The 19851-nt window shown below is 41.2% G+C and overlaps 1 protein-coding gene and 2 long non-coding RNA genes across 3 annotated transcripts; all 3 read left to right on the top strand.

Annotated features, from left to right (window-relative positions):
* Positions 1-1865: 1865 nt before the first annotated feature.
* On the top strand, positions 1866-5513 carry LOC134071414 (protein transport protein Sec16A-like). The gene is made up of 12 exons (XM_062528123.1): positions 1866-2155; positions 2283-2365; positions 2450-2588; positions 2780-2911; positions 3116-3210; positions 3337-3418; positions 3738-3852; positions 3967-4072; positions 4285-4381; positions 4541-4678; positions 4810-5304; positions 5400-5513. The coding sequence occupies exons 1-12, from the start codon at positions 1934-1936 to the stop codon at positions 5460-5462; spliced, it is 1767 nt and encodes a 588-aa protein (XP_062384107.1). The 5' UTR covers positions 1866-1933; the 3' UTR covers positions 5463-5513.
* A 1972-nt stretch (positions 5514-7485) lies between these two features.
* Positions 7486-9878, top strand: LOC134070971 (uncharacterized). The gene is made up of 4 exons (XR_009937008.1): positions 7486-7562; positions 8653-8767; positions 8985-9035; positions 9828-9878. It is a non-coding gene; the product is annotated as an uncharacterized LOC134070971 (long non-coding RNA).
* Positions 9879-17708: 7830 nt separating this feature from the next.
* Positions 17709-18592, top strand: LOC134070856 (uncharacterized). The gene is made up of 5 exons (XR_009936995.1): positions 17709-17776; positions 17994-18062; positions 18171-18215; positions 18419-18445; positions 18527-18592. It is a non-coding gene; the product is annotated as an uncharacterized LOC134070856 (long non-coding RNA).
* The last annotated feature ends 1259 nt before the right edge of the window (positions 18593-19851 follow it).

The raw sequence follows: 19851 nt of genomic DNA, 5'->3' as shown, positions 1-19851 counted from the left end.
CCATCATAAATAGCCTGGCCCACACCTGAAACTAGGCACAATGCCTGAAAAAGCCCTGGACCATGACCTTTGACCTCATTGCCAATGCCTATCTGAAATGCCTGGGACTGCACTATTTAAAATTGGGATCACAAATAGGGGTGCAACCCTTTGACACTTATACTAATTAAGCTCCCTGGAAAACAGAACCATATTTTCACTTTTAGATTAATTGGGACCCCTTTCTCCATACACTGGCCAACATAGTGGTACTTGACTGAGTGGGCCGACTACGATATTATATGGGTTGTTCTAATGCTTGTGCTTCAGGGGCCCCTGAATGGGAACTGTTATGAGTGACCATTCAATGAATTTGAATAGGCTATACTGGACTAATATTTCTAATTCACTTAACATAAAGGGCATGTGAGTAGCAAGTGTAAGTAGAAAACTGCAGTGCATACAATTCATAGACAATAGCTTAAACAGCTTAACAAAACGGCCAACTTATCAACTTCAACTTATGTTCTCCACTAATGACAGTTAAGAGATGTTTACACTTACGTTCCCGCATTTCCAGCAAAGCCAAGGGGCTCGTGCTTCAGGGCCTGTAGAGTGGTTTCTGCTTGCGGGGTAGGCCTAAAGTACGGCGAGAGAAGATTTGAGAGAATTTTTATCGACATATTTCGAGTTTAGCAGTAGTGTTATGATCAAATTTGATTCGTAGTGTTGCTGTAGTTCTTGTATAATATATTTAAACGTTAATTGTTAATTGTTTAGTGCATTAGTGTTACATTTTCTTACTTATCGTAGTTCGTAGTTAGCGTTAGCACAATTAAATTCTACCAGTGCAGTTTGGTGTTTCGGGAAATAAAACATAGGCTAGATTACAGAGGGATTTGGTAGCCACAAGGCTATGTGGTTGTTTATTACTCTGTTCCGCTATAATATAGAGACAGTTGAAAAAATGTTTGAATACAATGGTGGTATGGTGGTATAATGTATCTGTGCTGTAGCATACCACAGCTACTGTGCCACAAGGGCCAGGTGACAGGAACATGCACAATTCCATCTACGGTTGGTCCATGGTCCATGCCCAGCGGTCTAAATAAAGGAAAATTCCGGCGAGTTCACACATAGCAGCTAGCGTTAACGTTCTGGTGCACCACTGCAGAAAGTGCAAGGATAGAAAGAGCCGACTGATGTGTTATGTTTCAAGGTCACCTTTTTGGTAAGTAGGCACATAAAACTATTTGATCAATCAAAACTGTTTTCTTTGCAACAGGCTATAAGCTAGTGCTGCTAGTGGAGAAACATACTAAATAGCAATCAGAGAAGTTCAAAGTATATCAATGTACATGATCACAACTTTATTTCATACTGCTTGTACAATCAATATATTGTTTGAAAGCTGTATCTACGTTTTGTCGGTAGGGCTGTTGATTTCAAAACTAAAATATTCTATAGCAGAAATATGAAAGCAGTTAGGGATGATGGCATTTTGGTCGTGGCTAACTGTTAGCTGCCTGATCGGAACTAGCCTACCAAGAGTTCTAAGCCCTTTTTCTTTGCGGGTAACACGCTTAGATTTCATCTATATATGACAGCATTTTACAGCAGCCCATGTCTGCTTTCCTGTAAAAAAAAAAAAAAAAAACGGGTGTTTTGCCCCCCTTGGTAATAAGAGTTCATCCAGCTAGGTCTAGTTCTAGCCTACAACAAGAACAACTACCCTGGAAACGTCCTGAAAACATTCTATTTTTTATCAACAGGTGGTTGTTTTGCCATGCATTGTGACGTTGCATTACATATACGTCATAATGCCACCAGAGAATATAAACCAGGATCCAAATAAAAATGTTCATTTACAAAATACTGATGAAGAAATAGCCACGTTCCTGTACTGGTCAGGAAATTAACTCGTAGGCTATTTTGAACACTGGGAAGAAACAGGATGGGCCGCTTCGATTCTTTGGATCTGGCGAGACTCCCTGAACTTCCAAACGACACGCTGATATTGGCCAAAATAAGAGGAGAAGTTGTGCCCAGGCAGCTACGGAATTTAAGGACTTGTGATTACGTGGACCTTCCCCGTGACCAGGGGCTTGGAGTTGCCCCTAGCCGCGTTTTCAAGACTCCACCTGAGACGCTGCCAAGAGCTGTGAAGAAAGATCAGGTAATTAGCCTATCTTTATTTTCTGTTACATTTGGCCTTATGTCATCAGTATTTAGTCATGCATTTGTGCTTCATCACTTTGTGCATCTTCACCGAAATAAAAACTTACACTATGGACTCTTCTTAGGTTCTTCAGCCTATTCAGGTTCCACCTACTCTGCATTTCTCCTACAAGACTAATTGGGAGGACTACCTTGGGCCTTTTGACATGTAAGTTACACAGCAGAGCACAATCACATTCAATACATAACCATTGAGCAGCTTCAGTTTGATTCAATGTGTGTCCTGTTCTAGGGGCGTGACTTACGCCATCAGTATTTATCACTTTGCCATGAAAAAATGGCAAAGGTGCCTGAGAACCGCGTGGCTGATGGACAAGGAGGCAGCTGGCCATGTCTGGGGACTCCTGGCACTTGTGTACCGAGAGACCAGAGTAAGTGTTGCTCCGCACCAGAAATGGCTGCAATTGAGTGTGTGTGCGTGTGTGTGCGTGTGTGTGCGAGACAGAGAGAGAGAGAGACAACAGAGAGAGAGAGATTATTGTACATGACACGTGTCTACGTGTCTCTTTTAGAAATGTATTAAAGATTGTGCGTTAACCTCTTCCTCATAATGTGTTTCTAGAGTGTGACAGGGCAGGACATTGTCAAATTGCTCATGTCAAATCCACTGGCCTTTGAGAAAGATGAGAATCCTCTCTCCTCTGGCGAAGGACACCAGGCCCTTGTCAACCTCATCATCTTTGGCAAAAAAGAAGTAAGACTTGCTCTCAGACCCACAGCTGTGATTGATGGTAGTACAGACATGAAAGAGATCTTCATGTTAAAAAACTAACACACAAGCAAACAAACAAGCAAAATCAGTTCCCTGGTTTGTGTATATTCATATTGGATTGGGTGTAATTGCATGCAATGTTATTGAAACATGTCAAGATGTGGAAAACTATTTGCCCTCTGATAGGAAGCTGAGCAATTAGCCAAGAGGGATGCTCTCTGGGACCATTGGGTCATCCTGAGGGGCTTTGCCAAAGGCGAATGTGATGCCATTATTATGAGGTAAAAATGCTGGTGCTTTTAAGAGAGCCCTGACCATGAATTATAAAAATCAAGCAAAAAGCCTGTTGCCAGTTAGACAAACCTGCCTTAACATGATGTCTTTGTTACATCCATTCATTCCATTAGGCTTATTAAACACCTCAAACCAAGTGACCCCATGAAGACCTATTTTCAAATCTTGGCAGGGACAGTTCCAGCAGCTTCTTGTGTAAGTGTTGCTTGTGTGCATGTGTAAGTGTGTATGTTGCGGGCGAATATTGTGAATGGATAGTCTCCACCTGTCAGTCGGTGGACCTAGGTGTGATTTGTAAACCCACAGCTGCTAGTCATCAAAGTGTCTGCTAAAGTTTGCTCAACTTAAACTTTATTAGAAAAAAACAACTGGCAATATTGTGCTGAATCTGGCTGCCTTGCTGTATGGTGCAGACAATATTCTCTGTACCCATACATTTGTGCATCATTTTGACATAAGAGCATATATGATACATTGAGAATTGGACATTTCAATGAAATACCCCTTTTTACAGGAGTGGGGCAATAACAGCTGGGGTGACTGGCGCCCTCACCTGGCCATGGTTCTTTGCCATCTGAACCAAAACGACCAGAAGAAGGAGATCATGGCAGCAATGACAGCATCCTTGAGTAAGATGACACGAATCAAAGATAATTATAAATTATATCATGCTCACCCTCAGAAAAACCTTAATCCGAAAAAGGTTCAATTAATATTGTTTATCTTTTCCATGTCAACTTCAGAATTACATGGAAGGCCCAACTCGGCATTTCTCTGTGATATAATAATGCATTTGCATTGTGGCATGTTTCTGGAGGTATCCGAATCCAGCATTAGGGAAAACAGCAGGTAAGACAAATACAAGAAACACACAATCTGTAAAATCAGCACTTGAAACAAATACATGTGACACACAGTTGACTTACAGTAACCATAACCAAACGGCATTGTACCTTGTGGATCAAGAGGTAAGACAAACCTCAACAAACTTTATCCAAAGTAACTATAACAGAACTGTTTTTGATATAAGTATTTCTTGTATGGCCATGTAATCACCATAGTGGACCACTCCTGACCAGGGCAGAAGTCGAGAGGGGGGAGGTCTATAAGTACGTGCTGGACCTAAGAACAGACCAGCCGTTCATCTCAAAGTATCAGGTTTGTTCTCCTTTCTTATGAAATAAATGTCTCTTTTGTATTCATGTCATGCTTACACTATGGACTATTTACCAGCCAAAATGCAAACTTGCAAACAATAATACAGATAGAAGGAAGTAGCCCAAATGGTCCAGGTTTACCTTCTCTCATTGTTCTCAGAATTACAGAGCAGTGTACTCCAGAATGCTGTTGCGAGCTGGCTACATCCAGCAAGCGCTGCATTTCTGTGAGTCAGCGGGAACAGCACTGTTGTACTCTGAGGAGGTCAACCATGGATTTCTGGAGGACTTTGTGAAGGTAAGGGTGTGCTGTCTTTTCTCATTGTTGCGCTTTTCTGAGCAGGCCATGTCTTTGCCTGCCTTTGGTGTTGTTCCTGGTGTTTCAAATTGTCACTGTGGTTGACATGGGTTTGTGTGAATGTGTTGCAGCTTTGCTCAGAATTCCACAGCAGCCAGCGGGACTTCGTTGCGCCCAAATGGATGGACGTCCTCAGGGAGATGGCAGAGAAGATCCTTCTGGAGAAACAGCACGGGTGTGTTATCATCAGGGCACCTATGAAGGTCAGGGCTGTAAAGGCTAAAGTGGCCACAGAGCAGCCTGACACGGCCTCCACCTCTCCTGGCCATCAGTCTGGCACTGCCACCACCACCACCTCATCTCCTGACCAGTCCTCTGATGACCAGTCTGGCACTGCCACCACCTCATCTGATGACCAGTCCTCTGATGACCAGTCTGGCACTGCCACCACCGCTGCTGGTCTCCAGTCTGGCACTGCCACCACCTCATCTGATGACCAGTCTGGCCCTGCCACCACCGCTGCTGGTCCCCAGACTGGCACTGCCATCTCCTCTCCTGACCATCAGTCTGATCCTGACACCATCTCTCGCAACCAAGAGACCAAACCTCAGAAAAAGAGGAACAAGGTATGCATTTCTCACAGAAACACTGACCTAACATGTTTGAAAATAGCTGCCGTCTTGTCTGACTGTATTAATCTGTGACATTTGTTTGACATCAGGGATGCTTTGGATGGCTCAGCTGTTTCAGGTGCTTCTGCTTCCGTAGGAAAAAGACCTATTAGCACCCGTCACACAGTCTGAGAGAGAGAGAGCAGGGCCAAAGAAAGGCAGGGACTGAGATACTCATCTCACTCATTATTAAAACAGAAAAAAAGATCAGAGTGTGCTGTTTTATGTCCTGGTGCTAATACGGATGACCATAATCCAGAAGTCAGTTGTACCTTTCTAAAATAGTTATAAACATGATTTGAGGCCTAAACTGTTCAATCTTCGATACACTTGTGTGTTTTTAAGTATATATTTTTAAGTATATTCTTTTAGTCATTTGCCTTCATTATGAAAAGTGATAGGCAAGTGGAAAAGAGAAGAGGTGGGATCGGGAACTAACGTGGTTGAATTTGAACCTGGTCCCTCTTGGCCCAAGAATGTGTTACAAATGTAGTACAGTCGCACCGCAGCCCCTCAGTCATGTGTGTTCACAACTTCATCACATCAGTGGCAAGTTGCAACTCATGGAAATAAAGATGAGGTTTTCTGCATCTCTGATATGATTAATCCACTTTATGAATCATAAGTCATGTCATACAATCCCTTTTGGCCTCTGTATTCATATTTATCTGGCCATATATTCATAGACCATCTTCAAGTGATGATTTTGATCCAGTTGGTAAATACTGCTCAGTCCATAAACAGGGAGAGCAGTGGTGAATTTGCCTTATTCACGCAACGGCCATTTTAAACCAGAGCGAGGCTACAGGGTACACATACAGTACCATAGGATTGTTGTGTTCTATGCATTCGCCAATAGGTGGCAAAAATGCATTTATGATAAAGTCAGTAATACCCCCGGCATTCTTTTGGGTTACACAATGAGCGCTCCGTGAATAAGGTCAATAACGTCACTTCACTTTCAGGAAGTGCACACGCCAGATTTCTCCAGATGTCCAAATGCACGAACAGGAAAATAAATAAAACCAGACAGATAAGGAATGACTGACAACCTTTATCAAATATCAAATGTAATCAACAACCATACATTCCAACTGGCCATACACTCATAGACCAAGTAAGTGATTTGACCTGATTTGGCCTGATATTCATGTCATTAGTTAGGCCTTCTCTGCCTAATTGCCACCTGCTGGTAAATACTACTCTGTCCACAAACAGTGACGGTAGATGTGAATAACATCACGTAGCCTTCAGGAAGCACACATGCCAGATTTCTTTGGAACCAACAGATGTCCAGTAAGTCTAGTGAAAGCTCAAAGGTTCACCAGGACTGGGTCACCAGAGGACAATGAGAGGAGAGCGGAACATAGATGTTGATTTACAGTGTATTGGTTGTTGTTTAGATCTAATATTTGATAAATGTTGTTAATCATTACCTGTCTGTCTGTCTTAATTTGATTTCCTGCTAGTGCATTTGGACATCTTGGTTCCAGAGAAATCTGACATTTGTGCTTCCTGAAGGCTACATGATGTTATTCACATCTACCGTTCCTGTTTGTGGCCTAACTAATGACAAGAATATCAGGCCATCACCTGAGTCAAAATCATCACTTGTAGTCTAATGATGTACTGTATGGCCAGATAAATAGACACAGTATGTACAAATGCTGAGTTACAAGTTTGAGTTTACTGCTGTGACAAGAGGGGTGCCCCAGGGGTCTGTTTTGGGACCTCTGTTGCTCATCATCTACCTCCCCCCCTTGGCACTCGCAGCATGGTATTCAATTTCACTGCTATGCTGACGACACCCAGCTCTACTTTTCAACAAAATCCACTGCCACTGGAACATTGCACGGTTTCGCCCAGCGCTCACCTAGAGTGCAGCAGTCCTTGTCAATACGTTTGTGACATACTGCCTTGATTAATTCCATCTTGTCTGGAATCCCAAATAAGCTACTCCACCGGCTCCTACTCATCCAGAATTCTGCAGCCAGGATTATAACATGTTCCAAATCCACTATGTAACACCATTGCTTATGCACCTGAATTGTTGTGTGACTTACTGAGAAGTAATCGACTTGTCAATTATTATTTAAATATTAATTGTCAAAAGATGTGTTTTTCATTGTGTATTACAGTTATTGTACAGTGGCTTGGAAAAGCACTCGACCAATCATATGAAGAAACTGAAGAAAGCCTTCGATGAACAAAAGGTACATAAAGGGCCTTTGGTGATTGTCACATGAAGGTTAACAGGAGTAATATATATTCTGTGCAAAAAAAAGTGAGAGGTTTGTTGATGATCTGGGTTGCATGATACACACAGATGTTAGACCACACATCAGCTTTAGCCTTCATAGTAAATCATTTTTAAAACAGAGCGAGTGTATGAAGGTCCTTGCCCAAAGTGCTCATCTTAACTTTTAATAAAAGAAAAAGGAGGAACCTGGCAGGTTGAATGCATGTAGTACAGTATATCAGAAAAAGAGAGTAATCTTTTCTCATTAAATACAATGTTTACATAGTGACAACCCCAATGTTCCCAATGAGGAGCTGAGATAGTCCTCCCACCAATGAGCTTTGTTATTGAATGTTTGAGAGAAAGTTTGAAATTTACAAGAAACGATGATGATGTGCCTCAACCATAGTCCATGTTGGTGTGAGCTGAGAAATAACAGGTCCGAAAAAGGCTGTCGACATTGTTTTTTTTTAGCCTGGCTAACGCCTACCACTTCTCAAATGAGACGTGGTCTGGCAACCAGACGTTCATTTTCTCGTATTTGAAAAAATGGCCAGATCCGTTCATTGGGCGCCACGGATGTCTATCAAATACGCATAGCTCACCCAACTCGTTCGTATGCAACGCCAAGGGCTGCCGTAAATCCTTTGTCGTCGAATGTAGACGCAAGAAGGCAACGGAAACTTCTCGGATGTTCTGTGATTGGTTCGCCAACATCAGGCGAACATTTGGGCGTTAGTTTTCAGACTGGCTTAGCAGCGGGATTGAAATCACCGCGCAAGGCAGTATGGGAAAACCCAGGCTAGTTTTTTTTATGAATGAAGACAAAAAAAAAACATCCTAAAGAGTCCAAAGATCTATTATGCTGCACTGTAAAGTAGGTTCTTGTGATGTTGAACAGGAACTTGGATGAGAATAGGTAAAAATAATAATACTACCATTCTGTTTACAGCATCAACCAATAAGTTATCAGTCCGTATCAGATAAGTTATTCAGTTCATATCAGTTTATGATGTAGGCCGCCCACCCAACACTGTATAAATAAGACTCTTAGACTCTAGCAGGTAACCCACTCCACTCCAAACTTGAACTACTAACTACTTTCCAAGGCGGTCGGCACCATGAAGACTGTGACATCCATTTTACTCCTCTCTGTGTGTGTCATGAGTTCTGCAGCAGGTAAAACATTTCCACAAATCATTTCAGCATTTGTAAATGAAAGCTAATCATCATTGTAATAGAATGATAAAGCACTGTCTCATCTCTACCACTGGTTTTACTGTATAGCATGTTGCAGGCTATGTAAAAAATCCAACCAAAGAATACAAGCTGTATACAGTATGATCAAAACACTCAGTAATACCTCTATAATAACCTGAATTTTGGTTGTAAATAGGGATCATTGTTCAGACTGAGAGAAGCACTGATGATTCTCCCTCCGTTGAAGGTAATATGTGTTTGTTTGTTTGTGTGTGTGTGTGTGTGTGTGAGTGAGTGTCCATACAGTGGGGAGCACATGTATTTGATACCATGCTAAAACAGTAATATAAAATCATCATTTGACAATTGATCTTAATAGGGGCAGATTTTTATTTTCAAAGGCCTGCTATTTCATGGATTTGCATCAAACAGGCTAATAGGCCTACTGGAAAAAGCACCATGCCAATCTCTAGCTATGGTGAAGGGTATGTGATGATGTGGGGCTATTTTAATTCCAACGGCCAAGGGAACTTTATCAGGATGCATAATATCCTGGATCCATGAAATAGCTGGCCTTAAAAAATAAAAATCTGCCTGCCCCTATGTTAATCCTATGTGTTAAATTCCCATAGGGTTACATAGGGGGTCAAATACTTCCTTTCCCCTAGCATTTAGGAAGAACATTTATTTATTTACGATACATTCTTCAATCACGAAGAAAATTGGTGTACTCAGCGGTTTTATTTGTACTCATTTTTTGAATTAAGACATTAAGATCAATTGTCTAATGATGATTTTATATTTATCTTTTTAGGCATCTTTATCAAATACATTTTCTCCCCACTGTATGTCCTAGACCTAGACCCTGCTGCTTAATTTTGTCAGCTGATAAAAGCTCTCAAACATTTGAGCACAAGGGACCCCTCATAAACAGAACACTATATAATTTATATATGATCATTTCAGTTTGAGAACTGTTTTTCTACCATTCTGACTCATACTAGTGACATGTTTTAACTTGAACTGTCTCTAATTCCAGAGCCCGTTATTCAGTCTGAGAACAGGACTGATGACTATCCAGCCATCAAGGGTAAGAAAAACTATTTGATTAGCTTCACCTTGCTTCTTAGAACTGCACGTGTGTGTGTGTGTGTGTGTGTGTGTGTGTGTGTGTGTGTGTGTGTGTGTGTGTGTGTGTGTGTGTGTGTGTGTGTGTGTGTGTGTGTGTGTGTGTGTGTGTGTGTGTGTGTGTGTGTGTGCACGTGGGCTTGCGTGCATATGACTGTCATATAATGTCTATGAAGGTAAGATGATGCAAATTCTCGTTTTATCTGAAAACAAGGCTAAGGGCAAAAGGTTGCTGATGATACAAGTTACATAGTTTTCTCAAAGAAGATTGAAAATCTTTAACCTTGTTTTCTCAGGAACTTGTCCACTGGGCTGGCAACAGTACAATCAACGCTGCTTCATATTCATTGGCACTAGGCAGAGATGGGCAGAGGCAGAGGTTGGTTCACAAGAAACAAATAAATGTGTTTTTAATATGCAGAGATTTACCTAACGCTCTCAACAACATGATTACTTACTTACTTTAAAATCCATCAATCAAGTCAAAAATCAGAAGTCAAATTTGCTTAACGCATTGGCAGATTTGTTTTCATGATGAGACATCTTAACTCATAGAAAAAACAAAAAGTCCTCTGTGCTCCTGAAATCACTATCTGCTGCGTCAACAGGAAAGGACAAACTGTAGTGAAAAAAAACAAAGTTCACCGGAGCAACTCAGATGTGAAGTTCTTAGATATTTATTTAAGGTGCCAACATTGTAGGACTAACGTTTCGACGTTTGCCACGTCTTCATCAGAGTCTTAACTCATGTAAGATATTCATATTTTGTTACTCAGCCAATGTCTGGGGTTTGGTGAACCCACCATATCATTAGGCTTTTAAATCCATACAGCCAAACAATTTTTGCAAAAAAAAATTGCCATTTATGCTCATATAAATGATTCTTTGGTTTGTTTTGTTGTGAGAAATGTAGCAAATTCAATTACAAACAAGGTATGGGTGGAGTATAGAAATAGAAACAATATTTTTTTTTTTATCATTATTGATGCTTATTTCTTAGAACTTAATCAGAACAGATACAAGTGCCTGAAACCTACAGACACCTACAGTGTACACACACACACACACACACACACACACACACACACACAGAAAGAGAGACACACACAGAGACACAGTTGGCCACACACACAGCACACACAGAGTACAGTTAAGTTACATACTGTAGCACCTACAATTATTACACTCAGATCTATAGCATAATTTTTCTTTATAGCAAACATTGAAAATGGGTTCTTCATTAATGGAAATTGCCTCTGGCCCACCTACAGTATATCAGGTACTCCGAAGTGATTGGTGCAGGTCAGCTCCAAGGACATGGGTAATGAGTTGAGTGACTTGCTGAGAAGATTCGAACTGTGCTCTCAAGAACTCTGGATTTCCAGGGTACATTAAAGAGGAATAATGCAGGATTGGCGATTTCATCTCTGGTTTCGGTTTCGTTTTTCGTTTTCGCTCGTTTTATGCTTGCATATTTCTCTGCAGAGCTTCCCCGACAGCTTTAGCGTGTATATTTATACATATATAGGCTATATATAAATATATAAATTGCAAGCGTGGTTCTTCTTGTTCCTTTCGCGTCTCTGACTTCCAGATGTAAACAGCAGACGATCGTTTATCAGAAAGTTGCAAGGTTGTAATAGCGGATAGGGACACTAGGGGCGGGAGGAAATGTGACTGTTTTCGATAAAAACTGGTCAGTCAAGCAGAACAACGATTTCTAAGCGATTTTATGACTATGAAAAAGTTGCATAGGGTCTCTTTAATGATGAGGGTATTTTTGATAAATTATTGTAAAAAAAATGTATTAAACTTGATCAAGATTTCGGTCATAAAAGCAGTAAAAGGGGAAACATTCAAGGGGGTGAGTGCTTTTTATAGGCAATGTGTGATTTATGTACTGATATATGCATTTTGCTTAAATTTTTTTTCTTTTTTTCTCCCCAGCTCTCTTGTTGACGCCGGGGAGGTAATCTGGCTTCTGTGCACAGTTTTGCAGAACATAACTTTATTCAAGGACTGATACGGGCACACACTAATGATTCACCTTTCACTTGGATTGGGGGTTCGGATGCTGAGCAGGTCAGGCTAATGTTTGTTTTCAATCAGTGACCTTACCGTACTAGGCTGAGTACATGACGATTGACCTCCTTTGGCACACAGAATCACTTCTAGCTAAACGAGCTTCACTAGCAGATGGTGATTATGAGGTGGTCTGACCTCTGGGTTTCCCCATCTCTGCAGGAAGGAATCTGGTTGCAGTGTTTCCCACAGATTAGAAGGCAATGTGTGGTGGTCGCCCCATGTCTGATGGGGGGGGGGGGGGGGGTGCACCCATATTTTTCAATGCATCGCCTTTTTATCGCTCTCCTTTGATATAATGTAATTTTTTTTTTTTTTACCAAGATGTGAAGCTTGTCTTTATTTGAAACACACACACATTATGTAATTATTTACATTATATACAGTATACTGACATTTCTGATATTCATAACAGCAAACTTTATACAGATTAAAGCCTACAATTCATATTACAACTCCACTTCTTAAATTCAGCTGTCTGGTTGAAGCCTCAAAATATTGTAAACAAAGTAGCAGGCTAAGCTTATCATATTCTAGCCTACTGGTTGGACTGTTCAGTTTCCCCACGTGTGTAAGTTTCAAGGTAAGCTAATACTTTTTCTCCTTGGGACAGGCCCTAAGTCTTGGAGTTGAAAAACATTGTTGGTCAGTCAACTTGAATGCAAGAGTTTTAATCAAATGTCTGCAGCATAGCCTACTACTGTAATGATGCTAACTGAATATTACAGTAATTTAGCTAGCCGTCTTCTGTGCGTCAATGCGCTCACGATTGTGAATGTTTTATTTGGATTAAATGTGTATGTGGAGGGCGGGTGTCCATTGAGCACGCACGAGAGCGGGCCAAGGAGAATGAGTTTACTTCTACTGTTTGGTAATTAAGTTGCGCGCATAGTCTACAAAAGTTGCGGGAGAACTTTATGCTTCTACCCGAGCAGCGTCAGGTGCATCAGTGCGACCACCGACCACGCTTCCAGGGATGATCTCGTTGGTTTTCATGGAGACAGACAGCCGCGGTGTGCACGGAGGGGAGGGGCTGTGTGTGTGCGTGTGTGTGTGTGTATGAGAGACAGACACGTGATTGATAGAGAGGGAGCGCAGGGAAAGGAAATTCAGCTTTACGAATGCTGCGTGTTTTTCAATAGCGTTTCAAAATAAATAAATAAAAGAATAACGAAACGCAATATGTGGCGGCCGGTGCTGAATCTGTGGCGCACCGCCACAAATTTGTCTATGTGTGGGAAACACTGGGTTGTGGAGTGATGGGTCCAGATTTACATTCAGCTACTGGGAGCAAGGTGAACCCAACAACGTCCGTGGCGAGCACTGTCTTTATACATATACTTCAGGTAAACCACATCAAGTTATTTAAAGTTGCACATATCACCCCAGTATTGTGCTTTGAGAAAAGTCCCTTTGTCATGTGATGTTTTTCATATTTCATGCTTTTTCCGAAGGTTCTACGAAGTGGAATGATGAGTCCTGTTATGATGCGCTTCCATCCGTTTGTGCAAGAAGACTTACTTGATCATATTTTCACTGTATTTCCCATGGCAATTGTGGTCTTTGTCATATACTGTAAATAATCATAGACTACTTTAATAAAAAAAATGGTGAATATGGACAAGTGTTTCTTTTTTAAAAAAAACATGCAAACATTTATTTTGAGATGTTTTTTTGAGAACACTCGTAAGCAGACTGAAGAGGAATTCTCCACACATACAGTATATATTGATGTGAGCTGGATGAAGAGTTAGCGTTACAATGGAATGTTTACACCAAATCATCCAAATTGAAGTGTTCATAGAACACATGCTCACCATTATTGTTCGCCACTGTTTGCCAAATTTGAATGCACCTTAGATTTCACATGTAAGGTTCACATTTATTTCACATAAAGAAATAAGTATTATCTTCATAGTTGTAGTTTGTATAACTAGTTTGTATATAGTTTTGTATAGCTGTAGTTTAAATAAACCATGTTGTCATACAATTACTCAATTTACTCCCACAGGTCACAATAGTGACCACCTTTTCTTCTTGACTGGCCTGCACAGAGTGCTGACCTCAACCCGATAGAACACCTTTGGGATGAATTAGAGCAGATACTGAGAGCCAGGGGCCGGTTGCACAAAGCACCTTAAGTTAAGGTTTTACCTTAAAATCTGACTTAAGGCCCCCTTAAGATAAGATCGGTTGCACAAACACCCTTAAGTATTTTCCTTAACATTTTCCCTTAAGTATTTAAGGTTTTCTACTTATCTTTTAAGAAATCCCTTAAACCGTTGCACAAACGACCTTAGCAGCCTAAGTAAGGGGGAAAACCTAAGGGACCTCTGACCCTACCTTATAGCGATTGTAAACTTGCCGGATAGCTGAGCTAGCTCAGAACTTATTGAGGCCAGTACGCCTACAAATATATTTTACTGTTCAGCATATTATGTTGTAACGTGCCTGGAACATGTTTAAAGTCTTTAGAAGACGTACGGAAATTAGGCCTATTTACTTTCGCTTTGCATTTTTGTATACTGCTTTTGTATCCGTTGTGTATCCTTTGTGTATCTGAATGTGCACAAGTGTACATCACTTCAGTGCGTTCCCTTTTGAGAGCCATCTCCACCACATTAAAAACACGGTCAGATCGGGGAAAAACCCTCTGTGGAGATAGCCAACCGACTTGAGGAAACAATTCCAATGAAATTACCCAAAACAAGGCCAGAGAACATGGTTAAAGAAGGGGCAGTGTTCATACTGAGTCCTGAAGAATGCTGTGAGGTTGTTTCCCTTACAGACAATGCAGAGCCTGTCTTGTGTAGGGTTTACACCAACTTGCAGTCCTATTTGTTGACCCCCTGTGACTCCCGAATTTACGGAGCCTTTCGTGCCACGACCTGTGCATCAGAAATGAGGCTTCTACATCGGAGTTGTCTTGTGAAATTGGCATTTTAGGGATGCAAACGGCGCGCCTTTTGGCGGATGCCGCCCTTTTCACGACTGTCTGGGGGACTTGGGTGAATCGTGTAGATCTGATGAGGTTTTTTTTAGGGGGGTGGTGGGTCCGTTGGACGGTCTGATTATAAGTTCATCAAAGATAATTCTGTATGGAAATGACTGAATACGTAAATGTACGATCTATGAGACAGTAACCTGTAGTGTAGACATATGAGAAAGCTGCGCACGCAAAGCCAATGGAGCAGCGCGCACGCACCATAGCCTACTGCTTACTGTATTGCATTCGCACTGAAAGGGATATTTTACACACGCCTTACCCTGCGTTCACACTGTCCATGTCCGTCGACGGATCTCGGAGGTTGTGTCTGCCGTATGTGTATTTGCATGTCTGATTGGCTGACGGATCCGTGGCTGCCTGAAAAGTTCAACATTTCTCAACTTTCTTGACGGAGGCAACAGAGCTGAAGGAACGGACGGACCCACAATGCATTTCGAGTCCGCCCCATGCAAAGTGAATGAGATCCGTTGACGGATGTAGACAGTGTGAACGCGGGGTTACGGTGCAGTCAGACGCTTGCGTCCGCCAACGTTCGTCCGTTGTTTTCCCATTCACTTTACATTGGCTGGACTTCATTTCATGCCGCACTGAATTGTGGGTCCGATGCGTTGCCTGAGATACGTTGCCTCCGCTACAAAGTTGAGAAATGTTCAACTTTTGACGGATCGCGCAAGCGCCAGCCAATTAAATTCAGTGTATGCAAATTTTCGAACACTGACAAACCTATCAGTTCGCGTTTATGGAAATGTGACAAAATGAGGCATACGTTGGCGGACGCAGGCGTCTGACTGCACATTTGGCCTACGCATGTCCACCGCTTGGCATATGGATAAGGTTCGTTCATCATGCACACCACTCGATGGCTTATAGAAGCTGGCTCTGCTGACATCATCAATAAAATCAAGATTATAGTCAGATCAATCGGCTCGTTATGTCTCCCGCAACATGTCCAAAAATAGCCTTGTCTTTAAAGTGTCGGAAAGAGTAGGCTACACATCTGTCTGCTGTGTGGAGCATAACAGAAGTTTCAATGACTAGCCTACTTTGGCCATTATGGCAAGACAATTACGTGAGTAAAGTTAATTTCAAGTAATGTTCTGTTGTTTATGTAGTTGTAGGCCATAGGAAATTATGGCCTTATTGCAGTAGCTGTCAGCACCGTTTTCATTGTAGTTATTAGCAACGTGGCTAATCGCAATTAGCATAATTTTGGTTTAGCCTTTATACTTTTTTTGCATTTGGATTACCAACCAACTAGAATAGATCCTATTATTATTGGCCTTCTATGTTTGGATTAGTAGCTGGCAGTGCAGCAACTTGCCTTGACAAAAAACTTGTAGGAATCTATTAGGCAATAGTACTTGTCAGAAGTGCTACAGTAGGCATGTAAATTAATTGAACCAATATATTAATAGTAATAATGATAGAAAAAAAAAAAGAAAAACCCACACATCATACCATCATACATGTAGCCTAGTAGCTTAAAATATAGGCCTACACAAATAATGTGTTGACATGAGCTGTCGTCTTATATAAGAGCTAGTTGGGCATACTAAATTGCCTATATTTAAAAATGGTATTCTCAGCATTTGTTTGTACTTGGCAGCAGTCATTGTTTTGTCTACATTATTATTGGTGTGCCAATAATTCACCAAAACTTTAAAAGGCATATAGGCTACTGAGTATCTAAACGGTTTAGAGAGATTTTGCCATTTATTTTGGACAAAAAGAGGGTTACACTGTGTGTACTTTCAAGACATTTCAATGCAGTAAGAACAGCAATACAGTGGCTATGGCATACAGTGTATGCTCAAGGTAGGATAGTTTACCAAGATGATGGTTGTGCAGCAACTTTGAAACAGGATAAAGGTACTGTATATCATGACCGCCTACATTGACCGTAGTGACCATATTAGGCCTATTCCTCCAAAAGAGGTTAGACACCGATAAGCCCATAATACACAAACAGGTATGTACACTTACGTTTAAAAGTGTGGTGTAATATGGCAGCCCTAGACAATCACATTTCACAAATGTTTTGCGGGTAGCTATTCAATGATTCCATCAGTGTAGGACATGTAAGGCAACTTAACCTGGGGAATATTCTTGATCCATTTCTGTTTACCCAACTTTTCAGCCTGCATGAATGTGAATGTTGCTTCACAGGTTTTCTGTGTTAATTTTTTTCTGCAGACACATATGCTATGGCCCGCCATAGGGCCCGAAAAGCCCAAGAAACCTCACAGCTTCAGGAGTCTGACCACGATTCCCGGCGGGTAGTGTTACCACAGAGGTTCAGAGGTCAGTTTATAATCATCATAAATGTTGTACAAATACTGTAGCCTTGTGAGTTATTTACACATGTAAACCACATTCTATACCAATGGTGACGACCCTCGTATAAGAAAACAGAGCAAAAAACAGCAATGCAAGTACTCAAAAAAGCGTGGTGCACAAGACAATGTTTTTTTTCTGACTTGCTAAGTGTCTATCAATTACATGGGGGGGCATGTCATTGATAATGCAAACTTTCACTGTGTGCACTGCTTTACCATGACATGTTGTAGTTAACATCCTTTTTTTGTCTCTCTTTGCAGTTAACTTGCATGACAATACATCAGAAGGTAACTAAAACTATCACAATGATATTATCCACACAATTCCTGTTTCAAATGCAACTAATGTTCAATTGTTTCTTAACAGAGATGATGATATCGCCCACCCTCACCGGAAGAGGTTGAGGCCCTTGGAGTTACCAAGGCCTCCACCATGTAAGTATGACGACAACATCAGAGAAAATCTCTCTACATGTTATTACATCTGACTTAGAACACTTGACTCCCAAATTGTCTTTGTTTCAAAGTTACTCCAAGTACCCCACATCACCTGTAACAGCAACATGCATATGACATCAATATTGTCAATAAACATGCAATAGGACATTCAGAATTACCAGTAGTTGGTGATGTGACCTTTTCTGCACTGTAGTACAATCCATGGTGGGTAAACAGAATGGTGACCAGCTTCCAAAAAGGAAACAGAAAAGAAAACATAAATGTAAGTACTCAACAGAACACGATGCAGAAGAGGATGAAGACTCATTTTGGAATGGCTGTGTGTTGTTTTTGCATTGTCAATGACATGTCATCATTATTGTTTCTATAGCACTCAATGGCGGAAAAAGTGCACACAGGCCACAGACACCTGCATGTGAGTAATCACATTTGACTGAGTAGTCATGCACAATGGGTGGGGACTTTTCCAACAACCAGTCCTAGTAATAGACCTCATCTTTATATATACAGTATATATATATATATATATATATATATATATATATATACATGTAGCATATGTACACTGCCTTACCATGACATGTTTCAGTTCGCATCATTTTTTGTCTCTCTTTGCAGTTAATTTGCATGACAATTCATCAGAAGGTAACTAAAACTATCACAATGATATTACCCACACGATTCCTGTTTCAAATGCAACTAATGTTCCATTGTTTCTTAACATAGATGATGATATTGCCCACCCTCACCATAAGAGGTCAAGGCCCTTGGAGTTACAAGAGGCTCCACCATGTGAGTATGACGATAACAACATCAGAGGAAATCTCTCTACATGTTACATCTGACCTAAAGAAAGTCACTCCCTAATTGTCTTTGTTTGACAGTTACTCCAAGTGTCCTACAGCCTCTGAACATGCCAGGTAACAGTAGCATATGCATATGACAGCAATGTTTCACATAAGTCCTCGATAGGACATTGTTTAGAATTAACAGTGGTTGGTCATGTCACCTGTTTCTCCTTTGTAGTAGAACCAATGGCAGGCTCAAGTGCCCAAACACAAAGGCCAATCACAACGGAAGGTAAATCTGCAAAAATGTATTGCACAGTAGCCCAACTCCTTTTACATTGTCCTTACGTCCTTGACAATGACAGAAGTGGCTAAATTAAGCAATTAGTGAAGGGTAATTGTGTGATTTCACATGTAACACAAAGACACATTTCACATGTTAAACATCTATTAGTTGCTAGCAAAGCTGTTGAATAAAAGCACAACTGAGTGCTTTCATCACCTGGCCTTGTGCCTATGGCTGAATGGATATGACTATACCCCCAGTGTTACTATTTGTTAAATTAGTGTTTCTTTCAATATGCAATGGAATGGTTATTTGTATGCATTCATTTGTAACCACCAGATTGTGATTACACATGCTTAACAGAGGTCGTTAAACTGTTTGAGGGCCTACAGTGGAGGGTGATGATGAAGCTGGAGATGATGGAGGATAAACTCACCAGGGTGGTGAACCTTCTGAACGAATGTGGACGGGTGGGGCCAGTGGGCGTAGAGGAGGATCCCCTGGATGTCTTCCAGCAGCCACTGGAGACAGTAGAGGGTTTGGACCAGTTGTGCCACCGTCTGCAGGAGGGCACTTTTAGAAAGAAGACAGTGAGCAGATTTTTTGTTTGTTTGCTTGTAATATTAGCAAACCTCCCCAGATAGCAATTTCCTTTGGGCCGGATCCGCATAAAAGCCTTTAGATCCGCATGTAGCGGACCTACGGTAGCTGACTGTGGGCCAGGTGTGGCCCACACACAATAAGCGGACCCATATTGCAGATCCGTACAACACAGAATAAGCAGACCCGTGCCACACACCATAAATGGACCCGTATTGCAGATCCATACCACACACAAGAAGCGGACCCGTACTACACACAAGAAACAAATTACCAGATATGACCACTGACTTAGTAATTTATTAGGGGAAAAAGACACCATAGTCGTGAAAGTATTAGACCTTACCCGCTATAAATAGCCGGCTAATTCAAACTAT

The sequence above is a fragment of the Sardina pilchardus genome, chromosome 23, assembly GCF_963854185.1.
Source record: "Sardina pilchardus chromosome 23, fSarPil1.1, whole genome shotgun sequence".
NCBI classification, from domain to species: Eukaryota; Metazoa; Chordata; class Actinopteri; order Clupeiformes; family Clupeidae; genus Sardina; species Sardina pilchardus.
The sequence above is the reverse complement of the archived record's forward strand: the minus strand, read 5'-3'. Positions and strand labels throughout refer to the sequence as shown.